The following is a 21,455-nucleotide window of genomic DNA, read 5'->3' on the forward strand; positions in this document are numbered from 1 at the left end:
CCAGAATAAAGCAAGGTCTGGCAATCCCCTGTGAATACCCTTTTAATTACAGGAATGAATTCTCTAATTGACTTCTGAGTCAATGAGACCTAATCACCTTATACCCCTTCATTTAAAATCTTTCATTATAAAAGGCAAGATCCAAAAAGAACCTTTTAAAAAAACAATTAAAAAGTTATCCCAGAGAAATAGATGAATATATCAGAAAAAATATATACAGCAAAGAAATATTGCAACATAAAATATCCAAAAAATGAAACTTCTACAGAAATACATGATCAAACATTTTTAGAATTGATGCAAAAAAAATCAAAGGATAAAATAAATGAGAATAAATGAAATGAAGAAAATAAAAGAATACTAATTCAGTTTTTAAGCATAAGGAAAAGATAAATTAAATGAAAAATTACACAGAAGAAATAAACCATCATTAAAAGTAACAAATAAGGGGGGGGCAGCTAGGTGGCACAGTGGATAAAGCACCAGTCCTGGATTCAGGAGTACCTGAGTTCAAATCCAGCCTCAGACACTTGACACTTACTAGCTGTGTGACCCTGGGCAAGTCACTTAACCCCCATTGCCCCGCAAAAATAAATTAAAAAAAAAAAAAAAAGAAATAAGGGCAGCTAGGTGGTGCAGTAGATAAAACACTGGCCCTGGATTCAGGAGGACCTGAGTTCAAATCCAGCCTCAGACACTTGACACTTACTAGCTATGCGACCCTGGGCAAGTCACTTAACCCTCATTGCCACCCCCCGCCCCCCAAAATGAACAAATAACAGAAGTTTATAGTTCAGAGAAGATCAGCAAGTAATAAAAATAAAGTCAAAGACAAGCTCCGAACAGAACAGAACCTTAAAAGCTACTTAGGCAGCTGGGTGACTCAGTGGATAGAGGTCTGGGCCTGGAGTCAGGAAGAAATGAGTTCAAATCTAGCCTCAAACACTCACTAGCTGTATGACCCTGGGTAAGTCAATAACCCTGTTTGTTTTGATTTTCTCACCTATAAAATGAGCTGAATGGAGAAGGAAATTGAAAAACACTATCCAGTAACTTTGCCAAGAAAACTCAATATGGCAACACAAAGAGTCAGACACAACTGAACAATGGTTATGTAGTATGTGGAAGTAAAAGATGTGGAACTCAGAAAAAAAATTCAAGCCCTAGATAAACTAGAATTTCAGAGGGAACTGAAAAAGAAACAGCACTAAAAACTGAAGAACTCATTAGAAACAACTTCCCAAAGGAGACAATAAAAGAGACCATTCTACAAGTGAAAAGAATTCACAGAATCCATACCAATGTAGAGAAATGCTAACTGCAAGTACCCAAAGGATAAAATTATTATATTTTAAACTGACAAAGCAGAGGAAATTCTGAGCAAAAATAAGGGAAAAAAATTATACCTATTAAAATATCCTCATAGTTCTCAAAATGGAAAAGGTGACAAAGCTGGACAAATACACACAAAAGTCTTAAAGGCACAGGATTAAATCATCAAATTAAACATCATGTAAATTTGAGAATTTAATTTGACATCAAAAGAATATTTTTCTTTTTCTTTCTTTCTTTCTTTCTTTCTTTTTTTTTTGTAGGGCAATGAGGGTTAAGTGACTTGCCCAGGGTCACACAGCTAGTAAGTGTTAAGTGTCTGAGGCTGGGTTTGAACTCAGGTCCTCCTGAATCCAGGGCCAGTGCATTATCTACACTGCGCCACCTAGCTGCCCCCTAAAAGAATATTTTTCAAAGACCAACTATAACCCAAAGAATGCATCAACTCAAAACCAAAATTTCAAATATCCTAAATGCAGTAGGCAAAGAACCCCAGATCAGCTATATGATAAACTCTATACCAAAAAAAAAAAAAGAAGAAATGAAAAGAAACAAACGAAGAAAATGTTTGTGATATATGTATGCATAAAAACTGAGACAAATGAAAAGCCTGGGAGTGACAGAGTTTCTGGGTAATTAATAATCAATTTATTAATTATACTAGCAAATAATAAATTGATGATCAGTGGTCTCTCAGTAACCAAAGACAAAACCATAGAGATCCCTGAATGCTTAAATACCTTTGGAAAAGGAGGTGCACCTGACAGGTGAAAAATCAACCCTACTTGGTGAATAATTAATAAGGGGGTGGACATATTAGTGAGGAGGTGAGCTAAAAGTCTAACTACTCCTGCTGAGAATGTGACTTGATCATGAGACTTGATCATGAGACTCAGCTGCCTACAGCTATCTGGACAAAAGAATCCATCTCCCACCCAGACCACTCCCATTGAACAATGTGGGGTTTCAAGGGTATAAACTTAATGATTTAGGGGTGGAATTTATGTAGATTAGATTCTTTTTACACTTTCATCAGAAGTAAATTCTCTGAACCTGGAAGGACTTCCATGAACTGATGAGTGAGATGAGCAGAACCAGAAGAACATTGTACACAGTATCATCAACACTGTGTGTTGATCAACTGTGATGGACTAGATTCTTCTCACCAATGCAATGGTACAGGAAAGTTCCATGGGACTCATGATGGAAGGGAATCTCCAAATCCAGGGGAAAAAAACAAACTGTGGAGTATAGATACTGATTGAACCATACTATTTCTTTTGTTTTAGGTGCTGTTGTTTTTCTATTTTGAGGTTTTTTTTCCTCATTGCTCTGATTCTTCTCTTATAACATGTCTAATGCAGGAAAAAAAAAAGAAGTAAATTCTCTGGAGGCAGCTAGGTGGGGCAATGGATAGCACCAGCCCTGGAGTCAGGAGGACCTGAGTTCAAATCTGGCTTCAGACACTTAACACTTACTAGCTGTGTGACCTTGGGCAAGTCACTTAACCCCCATTGCCTCACCAAAAAAAAAAGAAGAAGAAGAAATAAATTCTCCTAGTTAGGTTCAGTCCAGCCCAAGACTGAGGAGAGAGTTCAAGGATTAGGCCAATCTGATCATCAACCCTGTCCTTCAGAGACTGACTGACTGACCTACAAGGACTGGTCCTTGAATGAGGAAATAGAAAGGAAAAAAAAAACCTCAGTTCTAATGGTTATTAATGTAATAGAAAAATAATCATTTCTCTCAAAACTGACTATCAGAAATATATAGGAGCAGATAAAAATTTTCAAGGGCAATACCTAGCGAGTAAATAAATTATAATAGTTTTTTCTGCCTTAATCCTTGGTTACTTCACAAGATTCATGAACTTCCTGAACTCCCATGACTTGCTTATTTCTACTCTTCCTCAGCTCCTTATAAACATGTTCACACTTGCAATCTCAGAGTGAACCAAAACTATTCCACCTCCAACATCCTCAACTGTGAAGTTCTTCTCTTTGATTACATGGCCTTCCTTTCACTTCTCCCACTGCCTAACTACTTCTAAACCCATTCTTTATCCCTATTGCTATACCGTGTTCTTTCTGTTCTTCCCTGTTTTCCCAATCCATCATCCTTATTCTGGCTTCACTTTTTTGAATCTATAGTTAGCCCTTCCAATAAGATATCATCCTCTGCCTTTGAGTACCTTGCTGCCTTGCAATATCACTGTTTTCACCCCACTCAAAGCCACAATCATGGGTGGCCCCACCATATACTTTCTCCATGTCTACTACTAAGCAACAAAAAATTGAAAGATAAAATCGTGAAACAGGGACAAATAAAGTTCAGGCGATGTAACCAAGGCTGACCCTTTACTGTTGCACAGCAATCCTTCTGGTTATCTGATTCCCTATCATGATCCTCATAGCTATTTTTCTTTCCTCAAACCCTTAAATTGACCCCAACCTCCTTACTAGACATCTGACATCACATGTCAGCTACCTCATCTTCCATCATTCACTTTTGGCAACTATGTGGAAGATGAACTGGAATGAGGAGAGACTTGAGGTACATAGACCCATTTGAAGGCTATTGCTATAATCCAGGTGAGAGATAACGAAAGCCAGAACTAGGGTGGTGGCTATCAGGGTGAAGAGAAGGGGGAGTTATGAAGGTATAGAAATAAGATCTAGGGGGCAGCTAGGTGGTGCAGTGGATAAAGCACCAGCCCTGGATTCAGGAGGACTTGAGTTCAAATCTGGATTCAGACACTTGACACTTACTAGCTGTGTGACCCTGAGCAAGTCACTTAACCCCCATTGCCCTGCAAAAACAAATAAATAAATAGATAGATAGATAAATAAGATCTGGCATCTGATATAGGATAAGTGGGACGAGTGAGAGTAAGGAATCAAAAATCACACTAAGGTTGTGAATCTGGGTAACTAGGAAGTTGGTACTACCCTCTAGAGAGTAATGGGGAAGTACAAAAGAGGAGAGGGTTTAGGGGAGGGGGCAGCTAGATGGTACCATAGTGTATAGAGTGCTGGACCTAGAGTCCAAAAAGCTCATTTTCCTGAGTTCAAATCTGGCCTCAGACATACACTAGCTGTGTGACCCTGTTTGCCTCAGTTTCCTCATCTCTAAAATGAGCTGGAGAAATGACAAACCACTCCAGTATTTTTGCCAAGAAAACCCCAAATGGAGTCACAAAGAGTTGGACATTAAACAACAAAAATAGTAATAAGTTCTATCCTGCATTTGAGGTGCTTATGGGACACCCAATTCAAGATGTCTAATAAGCAGGTGGTGATGTGGGACTGGACTCCAGGAAAAAATCAGGACAGATCTGAAAATCATCTGCACAGACATGATAATGGAGCCCATTGGAGCTGCTAAGATAGCATAGAGGGAAAAGAGAAGAAGGTCCAGGAAAAAGTCTTAGGGAATACCCACAATTATCAGGTGACATATGGATGAAGATCCAATAAAGAAGACCGAGAAGGAGCAGCCCATGTGGTATAATTGGGGAGATAATCTCAGAGGGAAGGCATTAGCAGTGGGGAATGGGGGAAGAAAGACTGGAAAAATGGACTGGACTGGAAAAAGAACTGGACAACCTTTTGCAGAAGGTAGGATCTGAGCGGAGTCTTGAAGCAATTTAGGGAAACTAGGAATTGGAGGGCACAAAGGAAAACATTTCATGTATGGGGGACAACCAAAGAAGAAATGACAGAGACTGTCTTTTATTACTTACTCGAACCTTTTTCAACAGTAGACAAAGAGAAGCTAAGCAGGTGGCTATAGGGAATAAGCTAGGGTTGGGGTTTGGATTTGGGGGCCTCCGGTTCTTCATCTGTAAAATGGGGGACTTGGCCCTTCAGACCCATTTCAGATTTAAATCTGAAATTTAAATTTAAATCAGATTTAAATGGTATAATAATTCCTTTCCATTGTCTACAAATATGCTAAGGTCTTCCCTAGCCTCAAAAAACCCAAACAAACAAACAAGCAAAAAAAACCCTTTCTGTTGACCCTACCATCTCCCAACCCAACCTATTGTCTACTACATTCACTTTGAACTGTATTTTCCTGTTAAATTTTTAGAAAGTCATGCCTATTCAACCCTCCTCTTCCCTGAAAAAATAGCTTTTGTTTCCAATTTCCCCATTTTTGTTGAGGATACCACTATTGTTACAGGCCCTTACACTGAAAACCTTGAAGTTGCCTTGGATCCATCCATCTCTCGATCTCTCGATCTCTCGATCGATCTCTCTCTTTCTCTCTCTCTCTCTCTCTCTCTACTTCATGTCAATTCTACCTGCAAAATCACTCTCAAAACTATCCTCTCCTCCTTACTAACATCTCCATCACTCTACTTCAGGTCTGCCATGACTCTCTCCCTTATGTTTTTGTGTAGTAAGGACAGATAGATTAGATATAGATATATATTTTATAGAACCTCATGGCTCTGCTCTCTCCCCTCTCCAGTCCATCCTTCATACAACTGCCACAATTGCCTCACAATTTTCCTAACGCACAGGTCTTTGCCACTTCTCTACTCAAAACCCCTCAGATCCTTGCCTACAGCCTAACTTCTTAAACTGTGGATTGCAACCCAGTATTGTAACTGAATGTGAGGGTCGCGAAAAATTTGGCAACAGTAAAAGGTTATGTATACCTATTTCATATACCTATATACCTGGAGTTGAGTAAAAATTTCTCAGGCTAAAAGGGGTCACAAGTAGAAAAGGTTTAAGAAGCCCTGGTCTACAGGATAAAATACTAACTCCTTAACCTGCCATTTAAAGGCCTTAAAAATGCTATTCCAAACCACCTTTTCCAGACTTATTTCACACTACTTCCCTTTAAGTACTCTGTTTTATAGTCAACCTTCACTGTTTTTCTTAAACTTAGCATTTGAGTTCCTCCATCTCTAGAATATATTCCCTTCATTTCTAACTGTTAAAAGCTTTCTGTTTCTATAAAGTAAAGTACAGGCACCAACACCTTGCATGAAACATCTCCCCAGTAAACTTGATTTCTCTCTCCTTAAAATTTCTACAATATTTTTCCTGATCTCTCCTTTGTTCTTATCACTTCCTTCTACCTTGTATTATGTTTAACTATGTAAATGTTGTCTCCCTCTACTAAGTGCCTTGACATTAGGGAATATTTGTTGTTTTCTGTTATTGTATCTCCAGGGCATTGTACATAATGGTATATGCTTAATAAACATTTTTGATCAATGAATTAATAAGCATTTATTAAGTGCCTACTTATGTCAGGCACTATGGTAGGTGCTGGGGATGTGAGCAAAGAATAAAACAATACTCACTCCCAATGAGCTTAAATGAATATTAAATGAAATATTCAAACAAAAGCAACAACTTATAAATTTGAACCATTCTCCCAGATACCCAGGTTCACCACCTTAGTGCTATCTTGGACTCCTTACTTTCTTTCTTTCTTGCCACTCATATAATTTGTTGTCAAGTCCTGACCTGGCAACATCTTTAACATCTCATATGTCTCCATTCTTGCCACTGTCCTGTACCCCACCCTAATCACCTCATGCCCTGACTTATTAAAATAGCCTTCTGGTTGGTCTTCCTACCTCAAGTCTTCACATTCCAATCCATTCTCCACTCAGCTGTCAAATTGATTTTCCTAAACTGCAGACTGGCCACATCACCCGGCTATCCAATAAACTCCAGTTTATTGAACTCCCTACCACCTTCAGGAAAAATATTAAATTCTCCATTTCATGCTCAAAGCCCTTTATAACCTGGTGTCCTTTCCAGTCGTCTTATACCTTAACTCTCTCCGTCATAGTCTTTGGTCCAGTAATACTGGCCTCCTTGCTGCTCATCTCATAAAACAGTCCATCTCCTGACCCAAGGCATTTTCTCCGTCTCCCATGCCTGGAATTCTCTCCTTCCTTAGATTCTCCTCTCTTAGATTCATTGACTTCTTTCAAGTCCCTGCCTAAAATCCCACCTTCTACAAGAAACCTTTCCCAATCCTCCTTAATGGTCATACTTCCTTCTGTTGATTATTTGAATGTTTTTTTGTTTGTTTTTGCATGTGTCCTCCCCACTAGATATGAATTCCTTGAAAGCAAGAAGTGTCTTTTGCCTTTCTTTGTAACCCCAATGCTTAGCACAGTGCCTAGCACATATTAAATGCTTATTAAGTGGTTGTTGACTTCTTGATTTGACTTGCTAAAGGTAAATTATAGTCACTTGAAAAAATGTTCAACCTCATCAACAACCAAAGAAATGCAAACCTGAAAAACTTTGAATTATCCCCTCATACCTTTTAAATTGGAAAAAAAGTTATGTGGATAATTATGTGAAAAAGATGTAATGTGAATGTTGACATACTTATGCAAAAGCAAGCACAATCGTGTACTAAATATAGAACTGCAAATTGGTAGAATCTTTTGGGAAAATAGTCTTGTTATTTGCTATAAACACTATTAAAATATTCATTGCCTTTGACCCAATAACGATATTGGAAATATATTATCTGCATATTCAAGATGACAAAAAACTAGTTGTTAAAAGTGGCTTTTAAGGGGCAGCTAGGTGGCGCAGAGGATAAAACACCAGCCCTGGAGTCAGGAGTACCTGAGTTCAAATCCGGCCTCAGACACTTAACACTAACTAGCTGTGTGACCCTGGGCAAGTCACTTAACCCCAATTGCCTCACTAAAAAAAAAAAAAGAAGAAAGGACATCTTGGGGAATCTGAACACCCAGCTGGGGCTGGGGTTTGTATTCCGCAGCAGCAGCCTGACCTCCCAGAAAGCCCAGGGCAATCTGTGCTCCCCCACCCTAAGCATTGCCTCTTTCCCTACATCATTTGACCACCCCACTCCCTGGCAACTTTTTTTTCTCAATAAAGGTTTTGGTTTGGTTATAAATAGAAAACAAACAAAGAAAAACCAGCCAATCACAGCAGTGCCACATGATAAAAATTGAATTGAGTTGAAGTGAATTGGGTATAAAGGTCTGGCATATTTTTGAAGACCTCTCCCCACCAATCAATCATTGTTCCACATGGCCTTCTTTAGTGCAGGTTATGAGGATGGGAAACAGCTTGAAACTCAAATGTAACAAAAAATAAAATAAAATATTTTTAAAATAAAAAAAGTGGCTTTTAATAGTAGCATCACTTAAAGGGAAAAGGACCTATTTGTACAAAAATATTTATAGCTAGTCTTTTTGTGATAGCTAAGTATTAGAAATTGAGGAAATGCCCATCAGTTGGGAACTGGCTAAATAAGCTGTGGTATGATTGTGATGGAATATTATTGTGCTATAAGAAATCACAAGCAGGAAGATTTCAGAAAAACCTGGAAACACTTACATGAACTGATGCAAAGTGAAGTGATCCAAACCAGAAGAAAGTACACAGTAATACCAATATTGTACAATGAAGAATGGTGAATGACCTAGCTATTCTCAGCAATACAATGATTCAAGATAATACCAAAGGACTCATGATGAAACATGCTATCCGCCTCCAGAGAAAGAAAGATATTGTCTGAACACAGACTAAAGCATACTTTCTTTCTTTTTTGAGACTGCTTGTACAAAATGACTAATATGGAAATGTTTAACATCATTGTACATGTATAACCTATATTGAATTGTTACCATCTCAGAGAAGGTAGAGAGGTAGAGAAGGTAGAGATGGGGAGAGGGAGAGGGAGACAGAGTTTTGAACTTACAATTTTTTTTAAATGTAAGAAATTGTTTTAACATGTAATTGGGGGAAAATACTATTTTAAAATAGTAGCATCATTTGTAATTAAGAAAAACTGAAAATTATTAGTCAAATTTGGGAGAATGACTTGAATAATGGTTGGTATATTAATGTCATAAAATACTATAAAAGAATCAAGTATGAAGAATATAAACTGGAAAAACATATGACTGATAGTAATATATATTTATATGTATACATACTTATATATACATATATTATATATCATGTATGGTAGTAATACATATAAATATATTTCTGTATTATTTATACATGAATATATTATGGATGATAATGATATACATAAATATATATAATTACTATCATAGCCACATAAATTTTTCCAGTTCACTTTATGGTCTTCATACAGAATTGTATATATAATTAATAATATCATAGTATTCTATGATGTTAATATACCAATTATATATTTATGTATAATAATTATATACAACTATATGATTCTATGTGTATATATTGTATATACATCATATATGTGATATGTACACATATTATATGAGATATATACACATATATTACATAATATATAATATCTTTATCTTGGGGGATCTAAGTTCCCTTGCCTTTGCTTTTTCTTCTCTTTTCTAGAAATTACTATAATCTTCCTTTCTTTGTGCTTATACATATAGGAATCCCTATCTCCCCTAATCCCTTTCTACCCAACCCCACCTCACACCCCCAAGCCCTGGAATCTTCCTGTAACATCAGAGATGGGAAACCAATCACAAGTACCTTCATAAGACCTTGACCCCTCCCTATAAAAATCATAAGCTTTGATGGCATCATCAAGCTTTCCTGCTTCAAAATCATTAAGGACTCTGGCAGAGATGATTTTTGCTTTTATATCTGTGTCCCCAGCACTTAGCACAGTGCTTACCACATATTAAGAATTTTAAAAGATGTACTAGGAGGCAGCTAGGTGGTGCAGTAGATAAAGCACCAGCCCTGGATTCAGGAGGACCTGATTTCAAATCTGGCCTCAGACACTTGACACTTACTAGCTGTGTGACGCTGGACAAGTCACTTAACCCTCAATGCCCTGAAAAAAATAAAATAAAATAAAAAACAAAAAGATGTACTATCTTTGATACATCCATTCCAACCCTTTCCCTTACTAGCTGTGTGACCCTGAGCAAGTCACTCTATCTCTCTGAGCCTCAATTTTTTCATCTGTAAAATAAGGGAGCCAGATGAAATGGTCTTTAAGGTCCCTTCCATCACTAGATCTATGATCCCATGTACAAATATAAATGGATGAAGAAAAATGAAAGTCTCTACCCTCAATGAACTTACATTCTAATGGGACCAAAACAAGAGGAAGAGAGGGGTTAACAATGGCTCGCCGATAGTGACTGTCTATACTTCATTCATTATATATGTTATTTTCACATAAGTTGTTAGCACGTTGTCTCCTCCCTTAGATTGTGAGCCCCTTGACAGCAGGAGCTGTTTTGCCTTTCTTTATATTCTTAGTGCTTATTATAGTAACTGGCACATAGCAGATGCTTCTTGATTCAAGGAAGGCTACATCAAGTTCCTGGCATGGTCATCATGAGGTAGGAGGGGTGTATGATTTAATGAATTAATCAAATTGCCCCACCCCCAATTGCCTAGGTGATAAAATTCTGAGTCATAAAGGAGATACCTGAGTGCTTAATGATTTCTGCAGCAAGGAAAGCCAAGAGTCATAACTTTCATAGGGGGGGGTCAAATAGTCATCAAGTCCAATACCATATCTGGGAAGTAGTGGATTTCCCCTCACCAGAGGCCTCTAAGCAGGGTCTAGACAACTACTTATCAGTGTTATAGGCTTGAATCCTGTTTAGGATTGAACTAGATGACTTCTGAGGTCCTTTTCTTCTCTGAGATTCTCTGGTTCTGGGAAAATATCCACAATATCTCTATTATCTACCCCTGATTGAAAACCTGCTTTGAGGCTGAACCCCTAGTATCCCTAACCTCCTGAGAGGTTTTAAGTTACTGCTGCTGTTTATTTATATTTGTTCATTCGTGCTTTTGAGTTTCTTATGTTTGTGCAGAAGATTGATTTATTTTATAGACCAGGTCTCCTCAACCAATCTGAACACACCTGCCATGAAACATTACCCTCTGTTTATCCAAGGCTTTTAAGGAATTTTCTATTTAACCTAAAGCCTGTGCTTGATTTGATTCAATTAAGTTGTGTTCTTACCTCATTAAGATATTGGAGTATAGCATTTTATCACCTCCTTCAAGTGGGGTGGGGCAATTTCACTGATTCATTAAATCATACACCCCTCCTACCTTATAATAAAATAAAATAAAGTTTCTTAAGCTAGAACTGTACAGTCCAATCAATACTAACTGAGTAAATCTAAAACAGTCTCAAGAACCATTCTGCAGGAGTGCAAAGGTCAAGAAAAAGCCAGATAAATTTTTTATGCTACCCTATAAATCAATATAACTCTGCTTTACTCTGGCTCTAAAGAAATGACCTTGTTCAAATGAACCCAACAGAACAATACCAGGACAACAATGTATTCGATCCAGTTTGTCTAAACCTTTTGTCTCCTAATGAATGCACATTCAATGACTATGAATTGATGATGATTGTGATGGTGGTAGTGGTGGAGTTGGTAGTGGTGATGGGGATGTTTAAAGATCTTCCATAACCCTTAAAGAAAACCAAAATTAATGAAATATTTTGTCACAGTTGGTTTTGGGGAGGAGAAAAAGGCTATTCAAAACAATTTAACCAAAAGCCAACTAATAATCAAAATAAGGGTACTATAAAGAAAAACCTAAGAAAGAAAAGGAGCCCACATACCTGAAAGTATAATTGCCAGGAACAAGATTAGATAAATGCAAGACTGGGGAGTCAGCTGATGCCTTCTGTTCTCTTAAGGGTCCTTTAATTTCTTCCCAGTGGTAGCTCACGATTTTAGCGTCATCTGTACTGTCTAAATAAAAGATTTTTGAAAATCAGAACCAGCATGAAAAGAAAGAATGAGAGAGGCAGGTATTATTAGTCAGAATGTCCCAGTTAAAAATCTAGGTTCTGTCATTCAGTGGTTTGACCTAGAAAAAAAAAACACATCTAATCTCTCGAGGCCTCAGTTTCTTCATCTGTAAAATGAGGCACTTGGCCTAGATAACCTGTAAGGTCCCTTTCAAATCTAAATCTTACGATCCCATAATTAAGACAAGATCAGTTATTTCTAATGCATCTTTCCAGGTATTTGGGGATGCATGTGTTGGGGTAGTTGGTGGCAGAATAGATAGAATGTTATACTTGGAGTCAGGAACACTTCTTGAGGAAGTCACAACTTCTTAATGCCACCATTTCCTCATCTGTAAAATGGAGATCATAAAAGTAACTACCTCGAAGGGTTATTGTAAGGGTCAAATGATAGAATATGTGTAAAATATTTTGCAAACCTTAAAGTGCTTATAAATGCTAGTTATTATTACATATGGATATATTTCTTCATTTGAGGATATACAATTATCTGAACATCAACTCAAGGATCTAATATTTCATTAGTGGAGGGATTCTCCCCATTGCTGTGGATGAAAACCCTCGGCACATTAGCTGGTGGTCTTCATTAGTTGCTGTGGCAGAAAAAAGTAGGTCATTGCCTGGTGGCCAATATTCTGGAAATGAGCCTCACCACAGGCTCATCCATCCAAGTCTGACCCTTGGAAGACAGGAATGTTGCCAGGTCTGTACTGTCATAGTTTGTGAGGACCTACTGGTATTCTCTTCTGTTTGAAGAAGCCTTTAAGAACTTAAGTTCACCTTCATGCCATATGAGAGGGAACACAGTGAAGTGGAGAAGTTGTTGGACTCAGAGTTAGAGGACTTGGGTTCAAATCTGAATTCTGCTATTTACAACTAGTGACCTTGGCAAACTGATGAACCTGTTTGGGCCTCAGTTTTCTCATCTGTAAAATAAGAGGATTGGACCAGATGGCCTCTGAGGCCCCTTTCAGCCCATGATCTCAGGAGGTACTAGAGTAGGGCTCTAGTAGAAGTCCGAAGTGCTAACTTTTTGTCCTCACCCCATACACATATCTGCAGAATTATGAGTAGTAGTCTTTGCCCTAGCTTTCCTTCAGATGTGTGTGTGTGAGAGAGAGAGAGTCAGAGCACGAGAGTGAATGAGTGAGAGAGAGAGAGAGAGAGAGAGAGAGAGAGAGAGAGAGAGAGAGAGAGAAAATCAGCCACATACCAGACCAGGAGCCAAAAGGCCTGGCTTTAATTCCGGCTCTAGAACATACTTTGTGTCTTTAGCCAAAAAGAACCTATCTGGAATTTGATTTTCTCATTTATAAAATGATATTGCTGAACTTGATTATTTTAAAGATCTATTCAGTTCCAGGATAGTATAGTGTCAAGAGCTCTAAATTTGGCAGAATAGGTAGAATGTGGGGCCCGGAGTCAGGAAGCCCTTAGTTAAAATTCTACTTCAGACACTAGCTATGTAACCCTGGCCAAATCTGCCTCGGTTTATTCATCTGTGAAATGGGAATAATAATAATAATAATGATAATAGCACCTACCTCAAGACTGTTATGGGGACCAAATTACAAACTATGTGTTAAGCGATTTGTAAAGTTAAAGCATTGTTAGTCATCATCATCATTACCTTTGTTAAATCATAGCTCTGCTATTTACAGACTATGTGGCCCTGAAAAAAATTGAAACCTCTCTGGGTCTTGGTTTCCACATTTTGCAAAGTGAGGAAGTTGGATGAGGTGATGCCTAGAGTCCCTTGCAGTCTCAATTTCCATTCCACTCTGAGTTCCAATTACAAACATCAAGTGCTATTTTTCTCATTTAAATATTCTCAATAAATATTCTTAATCAACACATTCTTTTTTTTTTTTTTGGTGAGGCAATTGGGGTTACGTGACTTGCCCAGGGTCACACAGCCAGTAAGTGTTAAGTGTCTGAGGCCAGATCTGAACTTAGGTACTTCTGAATCCAGGGCCCATGCTCCATCCACTGTGCTACCTAGCTGCCCAACACATTCTTATTATTCTGTTAAAGAAAGAGAATCGTCAACACCTCTACATACTCAAATTAAATGCCCAGCCCCTATAAATTTGGCTTCCATTGTTTCTGAGGCCAGTTCAAAATATATGGAAAGCATTAATGGCTGAATTGCACATTTATCCTGCTGGGTGGTTTAATGGGTAATAATCTTCTCCAAACAAATTAAGGAAACTATGCCTCACTAAGCTTACCAGCTACAGCAAAAGCTTTTTGATCAAATAGACATAAAATGCTAACACAGGTTGTAAGCTGAGCTTGTTTAATGAAGCCATGGAGACAACACATGCTCAATTGATCCTCATTTGTCTGCTCAGCCTCCTTAGAGCCCCTTTTGGTCTTACTCCAACACTTGGGAGGCAATCTGAATTCACACAGCATTAAAAGACTATGCCAGGGCAGCTAGGTGGCGCAGTGGATAGAGCACCGGCTCTGAAGTCAGGAGTACCTGAGTTCAGATCCGGCCTCAGACACTTAAGACTTACTAGCTGTGTGACCCTGGGCAAATCACTTAACCCCAATTGCCTTACTTTAAAAAAAAAAAAAAGACTATGCCACAAAAATGAATTTTGAAGACAATTCACTCCAATCTAGTAAGTACCTACTATGCTAATAGACACTATGCTGGAAAATGAAGATACAAAAACAAAGCTAAAAGATTCATTGCCCACAAGGAACTTACTTTCTACTGAACAACATTGCTAAGTTTTCTCACATTCATTCTCCAAATGTTAAATTAAAAAACACCAGGAAAGATAATTTAGAATTATTTTCCCTCCAAAACAAAGATTTGAACCAAAATTTCCTGGTAGATTAAAAAAATTATTTAAATGGAGTAAAACTAAGCCCCAAACAAAACAGGGAAAACATAAAACATAAAATTGGAAGAGAAAAGCCCAAGTCCCTTCCAGTTCTAAACCCCATGTTCCAGTGGAAAATGTCTCACCATTCAAATATCCATTAAATTAGCACACAAGCACTATTGTGCTTAAGAAATGACCCACATACAATAATTCTAGCACTCATAGCATGCAAACTAAAAGATGATCCGATACTTACGACTGCCATCAATGAAGGTCGAAGTAGTGGGCAAGGAAATCTCCTGTACTTGGGGAGAAGCAACTGCTACTGGGGCCTGATTGGTTCTCGCTGTTTTGTGGCCAAGAAAAGAAAGAAGGAGACCAGATTAAGTGCAAGCTGAATGTATGCTGTTCATTATCGAAAAAATACAATAAAAAAATTTACCTTCCCACCTGGGGAAGGTCTGTTTGAAATCTTAGGACCTTCCTGTGAAGCTCAGAAGCACTTTCTATATAGTATTCCCTTCTTTTTCCCAACTCAACACTGGTCAAAGTCTTCTGATGCCCAAGTCCTTAGCCACTGATCATGGCGGTGCTTGGTACTACCATAGGAAATCAGGGGTCTTGGGTTCTAGATCCAGCTCAGGAGTTTCCTGGCTAGGTCCCCTGTGTCACAGGAGGTGAAAACAAGAACTTCATAGTTATTTTTATTCAGGGCCATTTTAAAAGTATAGCCTTACTCTGCCTTTTTAAGACAGCTAGGTGGTATGGTGGATAGAGTGCTAGACTTGGAATTAGGAAGACCTGAATTCAAATCCTCCCTCAGACATTTCCTTAGTGAGTGACTCTGGGCAAGTCACTTAACCTCACCCAGTCTCAGTTTCCTCATCTGTAAAATGGGGAAGGGCAATAATAGCACCTATTTCACAGGGTTGTTGTGAGGATTAAATGAGATATAACTTAACTACTTATATAAGTTCTGACTGTTTTTATAATTACTTCATTTACTATGTGTAAAGGCTATAAGGTAGAGGAGAGAAGGTAAGGATAGATTGGGACAAGTTTCCTCTGCCCTCTCTGCTGCTCACCTGGAAGTAGCTTAGAAAGTCACCCTATAGGGAAGAATGGGGAAATAATAAAGAATGGAGGTAAAGGGTAAAATCAATGCAAGAAGTAGGAAGCAAAGATACTTGATAGTTTAGTCAAAAGTTTGGATGGCCACTTACTACAAATATTACCCAAGTGCCAGCAAAGTAGCAGATGATGGAGAGAATCTAGAAAAAAAACACATTTTTGCCACACTGCTATCTTAGAGCCAAAGGACAAACTCCACCAGAAAGAAAAATGAATATATTACCAAGTCATTCAGATTCACAGAAATGATCAGTGAGCTTGAAACAAATCAAAAAGAAGCCTCACTAAATGGACCACTTACCCAGATTTTCTTAAACTGGCTTACCTGGCTTAACAGTGACATTTACAAATCCTTCTCCAAAAGCATTTTCACCAGAAACAGTCACTTTGAAGCAATAGAGGCCTATAGACAACTGCAACACACAGGAAAAACCCCTAGTTACACAAACAAGTCTTGAGAGACAGAATGATCATCACCTAGAAAAGTCACAAATCTTACCTCCCTGAAGGCATGGGTCAAATGCCTCAATCACCTTCTCAAAGATGGAACATGAGAAAGGACTCATTGAAAAGTCTATCTAATGGGGCAGCTAGCTGGTGCAGTAGATAAAGCACTGGCCCTGGATTCAGGAGGACCTGAGTTCAAATCCGGCCTCAGACACTAGACATTTAGTAGCTGTGTGACCCTGGGCAAGTCACTTAACCCTCATTGCCCTGCCAAAAATAAAATAAGTTAATTAAAAATTTAAAAAATAATTTAAAAAATCAATTCAGTCCCAGAAACTCACCAGAGCCCTAAAGGAGATAGAATATTCCAGGAGCCCTTACAAAAATCCAACAAAGCTCTAGGACATTTGAACAGGTAAAGAAAAAAATCTGTCTATAAACATCCTACTAGTTTTGATGTTCAAGTTAGTTACTGTCATAAAAGATGAATGAATGAATGAACATTTATAGTTGTGGTAAAATTATTTGTGATAAAATTATTATTGCAGTTTTGGGCTGACTCATTCAGGAGGGGCCATACCTGGCCCACCCTGAAGTTACATATGCTGCTGAGGTCAGAAGGAGAACTCTCCATAGGCAATTTTTGAAGGATCTCCCCTTTTGGAGGAGGAAGATTGAATGCTCCCTGAGGGGAGGCTGAGGGAATTCCAGAACACTAGCTCTCTCTCTGGTTTTCTCTCCATGGCAGACTTTCCAGGTGTTGGTGAGTTAATTACGGAAAACGCTAAATTCCTTTGAATTAGCTTAATTGGAAACGATCTGGGGATTGCATAGGCTAAGTTTAGAGTTAAGAGTATTTATCTGTATTTCTTTTTTCCTATTTCCTTATCTTTTATTTTATTAGTTTGACCTTTGTTGTCTAATTAATTCCCAAGTAATAAAATCTGATCCTTCTATGAATTAAAGCTGTAAGACTCCTTTCTTATTGGCCTGGGAGAAATATCTAAAAAGGGCAGTTCAGAGGGGAGGGTGAACCTAAAAGTTCCCTCATATTTCTGGGATCCCAATCTTTAGGCAAGTCACCCAATTAATGCTCCGTATATCAAATTTTGGCCCTCACATAGTGTATTTAATATGTGTCTGGCACTATCCTAAGGGATGGAGGTATAAATACAAAAAGTGAGATTTTCTCTGCCCTCAAGAAATTTACATCCTGGGAGAAATAACACAAATAGAGGAGGGGGGGGGGCAAAGAAGAAGCATGAAAGCAATTTAATTCATAATCACCAAATAGAGACTTAAAAAAAAATGGTTCCCTGTTTGTGGGAGAGGTTGATGCTCACCTCCATATCCTCTAGTCTGTTTGGTACTTACATACATTCTAGGATAATACAGAATTTGTTGTTCAGTAGTTTCAGTTGTGTCTGAGTCTTCGTGACCCCATTTGAGGTTTTCTTGGCAAAGACACTGAAGTCGTTCACCAATTCCTTCTCTAGCTCATTTTACAGATGAGGAAACTTAGGCAAAAAAAGGGTTAAGTGACTTGTCCAGAGTCACACAGCTAGTAAGTGTCTGAGGCCAGATTTGAACTCAGGAAGATGAGTCTTCCTGACTGCAGGCCCAGCATTCTATCCACTTCACCAACCTAGTTGTCCCATATAATGGGATTAATAGATTGTAATTTCTCGCCAAACTCAAGAAATGAACCTGATAGAGAGGCAGGGATACAAGCTCCCAGAATCTAGTTAGCTCAGTTCATGGGCAAACAGCTAGAAAAAGTAGACACTAGGCAGGAATGCTCTGTAACCTGACTTCAAATTGGAGGTAACAACTAGATTTAACTAGAGACAGTACTGCTAGGTGGCACAAGGGATAAAGTGCCAGGCCTGAAATCTGGAAGATTACTCTTCCTGAGTTCAACTTAGCCTCAGACACTTACTAGCTGTGTTATCCTGGGCAAGTCACTTAATCTTGTTTGCCTCAGTTTCCTCATCTGTAAAATGAGCTGGAGAAGGAAATGGCAAACCACTCCAGTATCTCTTCCAAGAAAACCCCAAATGGGGTCACAAAGAGTCAGACACAACTGGACAACAGCACCAACAGCTAGAGTCAACCAAAGAATCAGGGTTTCAGAGTAGCAATACTGAAGGAAATCAGTAACAGTGTCATTTGGTTGTTGTGGTTTTTTTTTATAAATTACAACAATGCTATATACACACTCAGAGAGAGAACTGATGAACTCAGAGTACAGAGTGAAGCATTTTTTTTAAACTTGATTTTTCTTGTTTTTTTGGCAGCATGTCTAGTATGGAAATATGTTATATATAACTTCACAAGTATAATAGGTATCATATTGCTTACCTTCTCAATGAGTGGGGGAGAGGCTGGAGGGAGGGAGAAAATTTGGAGACTCAAAATTTTAAAAAATGAATGTTACCAGAAAATCTAATCTAATTAATTAATTAATTAAAATCTACAACAGCCAAAGCTCCAAAAAGAGACTTTTTTAAAGATCTCGAGAACCCAGCTGATTGTTAGTGAGAGAAACAATTGTGAATAACTAATGATTTGGGAAGATCTAGGAATTCCCCCTTTTTCTACAGTCCTCATTTCAAAGTTTAGTTTCTTAAAGGACATTACAGAGAATGAGACTGGATTAACTTTCTTAACAAATCTTGTTCAGACCACACACAGGCAGGGAAGCCCATTGTATTCTACTAAGGTTTGGGTAAAGATAAATCCTTTGAATAAATTGCCCAAGGCTGGGGGTAACTTAGAAATAAATGTCATAATCAAAGTTCATTAGAATAGGTGGAGCCCTCATTGTGATATTCAGTCTTTCATTAATTGTTAACCAATTGGAATTGATTGCCTCCTTGGGAACACCCTTCTACAGAAGGCTTATATGACCCTGATTGTCTTTGGCATTCCCGAGTGCCACTAACCTTTTATTAAAATGTGATCATTATTAATCAAATGACTAATTAAAGAGTAGAACATGATTAGGCCACACCCTACTTACCTGAGAGAGGTTAAGAGTTTGCATGTATTTTTGTTCAATTTCACCTTGATAGTCCACAGGGTGCCTTATCAAACTCCATTCATAGTTGTAACTTGTTTCTAAAATGGAAAAAAGAAAAAGTCATACTGAAGAGCTGTTAGCTTTTCTTTGCGTGACAATTCATACAGACATTAGGCAAAAGGGTAATAACACTGACCTCAAGCCAAAAGGCCTGATATTGATTATGACCTTGATGTACGGTGGAATTTGGGGTCCAATTGATTGTGAGTCGTCCCAAAAGAATTACAAGACTCAGTGACTCAGTTTCTTAAGTTTTATTGCAATACTGTGGGTGACCACAGGGAGAGAACCAGAATAGTGGAAAGGTATCTCTCAAATAAGGAAAGGAAAGACAGTTATTTTATACTATGGATAAATTGATTATCAGTCTCATTATAATATTCTCCACCTAGGGGTGTTACAAGGGAGGGCTTACCCTAATTTGGACTTCCTGGGGGTCCTAAGCCAACCCCCAAGGCAGGTACCTTTTTCAGTGGAGGTGTGTTTTGGGGGTTTACATGTCATAAGGTGAATCTGGGGACAAATTTGGCCTTTTCTGCGCATGTCTCTTTCTGATTCACATGGCTAGTTTCAAAATATAATCATTTTTCATTAGAATTTCTATAGGTTGTCTTTTTCCTTAATTGTTATTTTGACCTGACCCACTCTGGTCCGTTATGGATGTTGATCACTATGGGTATGAGAACCTAACATAAGTTATCCATTAACTGGGATCTGACTCCCTTTTAGAGCTAATATCTGTACTAGAGCTTGGGTCTTAGGTTTTTCTATTAACCCTTTTTTTCCTGCTACCTCAAATCTTTGAGTTCATTTCAGAACAAGAATGTAAAAAAAAAAAAAAGGATGATCTAAGTCATTCCATCTGATTTACTAGAAAGCTTCAAATAGCTTCACATTAGGTTAGCTACTAAATACATTACAAAGCATTTTCCTTCACCATTTTTTTGTGTTATGGACCTGTCTGGTGGCCTGGTAAAATCTGTGGTTCCCTGCTCAGGATCAAATGAAATACAGGGTATTATAAAGAAACCAATTATATTGAAATACAGTTTTTAAGATATTTTGAAAAACTAAGTTCCCAGACCCCAAGAAAAGAATCTTTGCATCTGCATATGTGAGCAGGTGTGTGCACACACACCCATCCCCCAAAACAGTATCATCTTTCTTTGCTGCTACAGGTTTAAGTGATAATTCAAGATCTCTCCACCTCCCCGAAATGGGAGACAACATGACCCAAGATACAGGTCCTGCTGACATCCCCAGCTCACAGAGATCTGAACCAGTTATGACCTTGCCCTTAGTACAGGGTTAGTTTGCTCACTTTTCCATTTTTTTTTCCTACAAAAAAATAATATATAACTAATCTCTGGCTCCACCAGCTGAACTAATCCTCAAGATTCTTCCTGTACTATTGTCAGCTGAGTGAGAGAGACTGGGCTTTGAAGGGGTTTTGAAGACATAAAAAGGTGAGGGTAGGGTTATGTGCAACAGCTGGAGCTCTCCCTGGTGCTGGAACTGTAGGGAACAGCTGAATGATTTGAAAGTTAATTGCCTCAGAACTCCCACCAAGGTATTTGAGATAGGAAGGGAACTACTGTATCAGACAGAGACCAGTACAAGGATGGGGAGAGAGATAAGAGATTGAGGTCCTGCTGAAAGGTGCAGGCTGGAAGAGGATGGCAAAGCACCAGGACATCATAAGGTACAGGCACAATGGTCCCACTCTGGGAAAGAAGCACCCTGGCACCCTGGGCCAAAGCCCTAATTACACACCTAAGTGAGGTTGTTCTCAGGTATTTGTATTGGTACTGAATTGAGGCAGCTGCTATCCAAAGAGCCCACACAAA

At 38.4% G+C, this 21,455-nt stretch overlaps 1 protein-coding gene across 4 annotated transcripts in view; it reads right to left on the reverse strand.

Annotated features, from left to right (window-relative positions):
• The window catches only part of KIAA0319 (KIAA0319 ortholog), a 142,330-nt gene that overhangs the window by 60,387 nt on the left and 60,488 nt on the right, over positions 1–21,455 (reverse strand). For all 4 annotated transcript variants that reach the window (XM_043973611.1, XM_043973602.1, XM_043973593.1 and 1 more), the window contains 4 exons: positions 19,549–19,646; positions 16,405–16,492; positions 15,205–15,294; positions 11,917–12,049 (listed from right to left, as the gene is read on the reverse strand). In XM_043973611.1, the coding sequence (XP_043829546.1) occupies positions 11,917–12,049; positions 15,205–15,294; positions 16,405–16,492; positions 19,549–19,646 (409 nt within the window). The remainder of the gene's footprint in view (positions 1–11,916; positions 12,050–15,204; positions 15,295–16,404; positions 16,493–19,548; positions 19,647–21,455) is intronic.

The sequence above is a fragment of the Dromiciops gliroides genome, chromosome 1 (assembly GCF_019393635.1).
Source record: "Dromiciops gliroides isolate mDroGli1 chromosome 1, mDroGli1.pri, whole genome shotgun sequence".
Taxonomy (NCBI): Eukaryota; Metazoa; Chordata; class Mammalia; order Microbiotheria; family Microbiotheriidae; genus Dromiciops; species Dromiciops gliroides.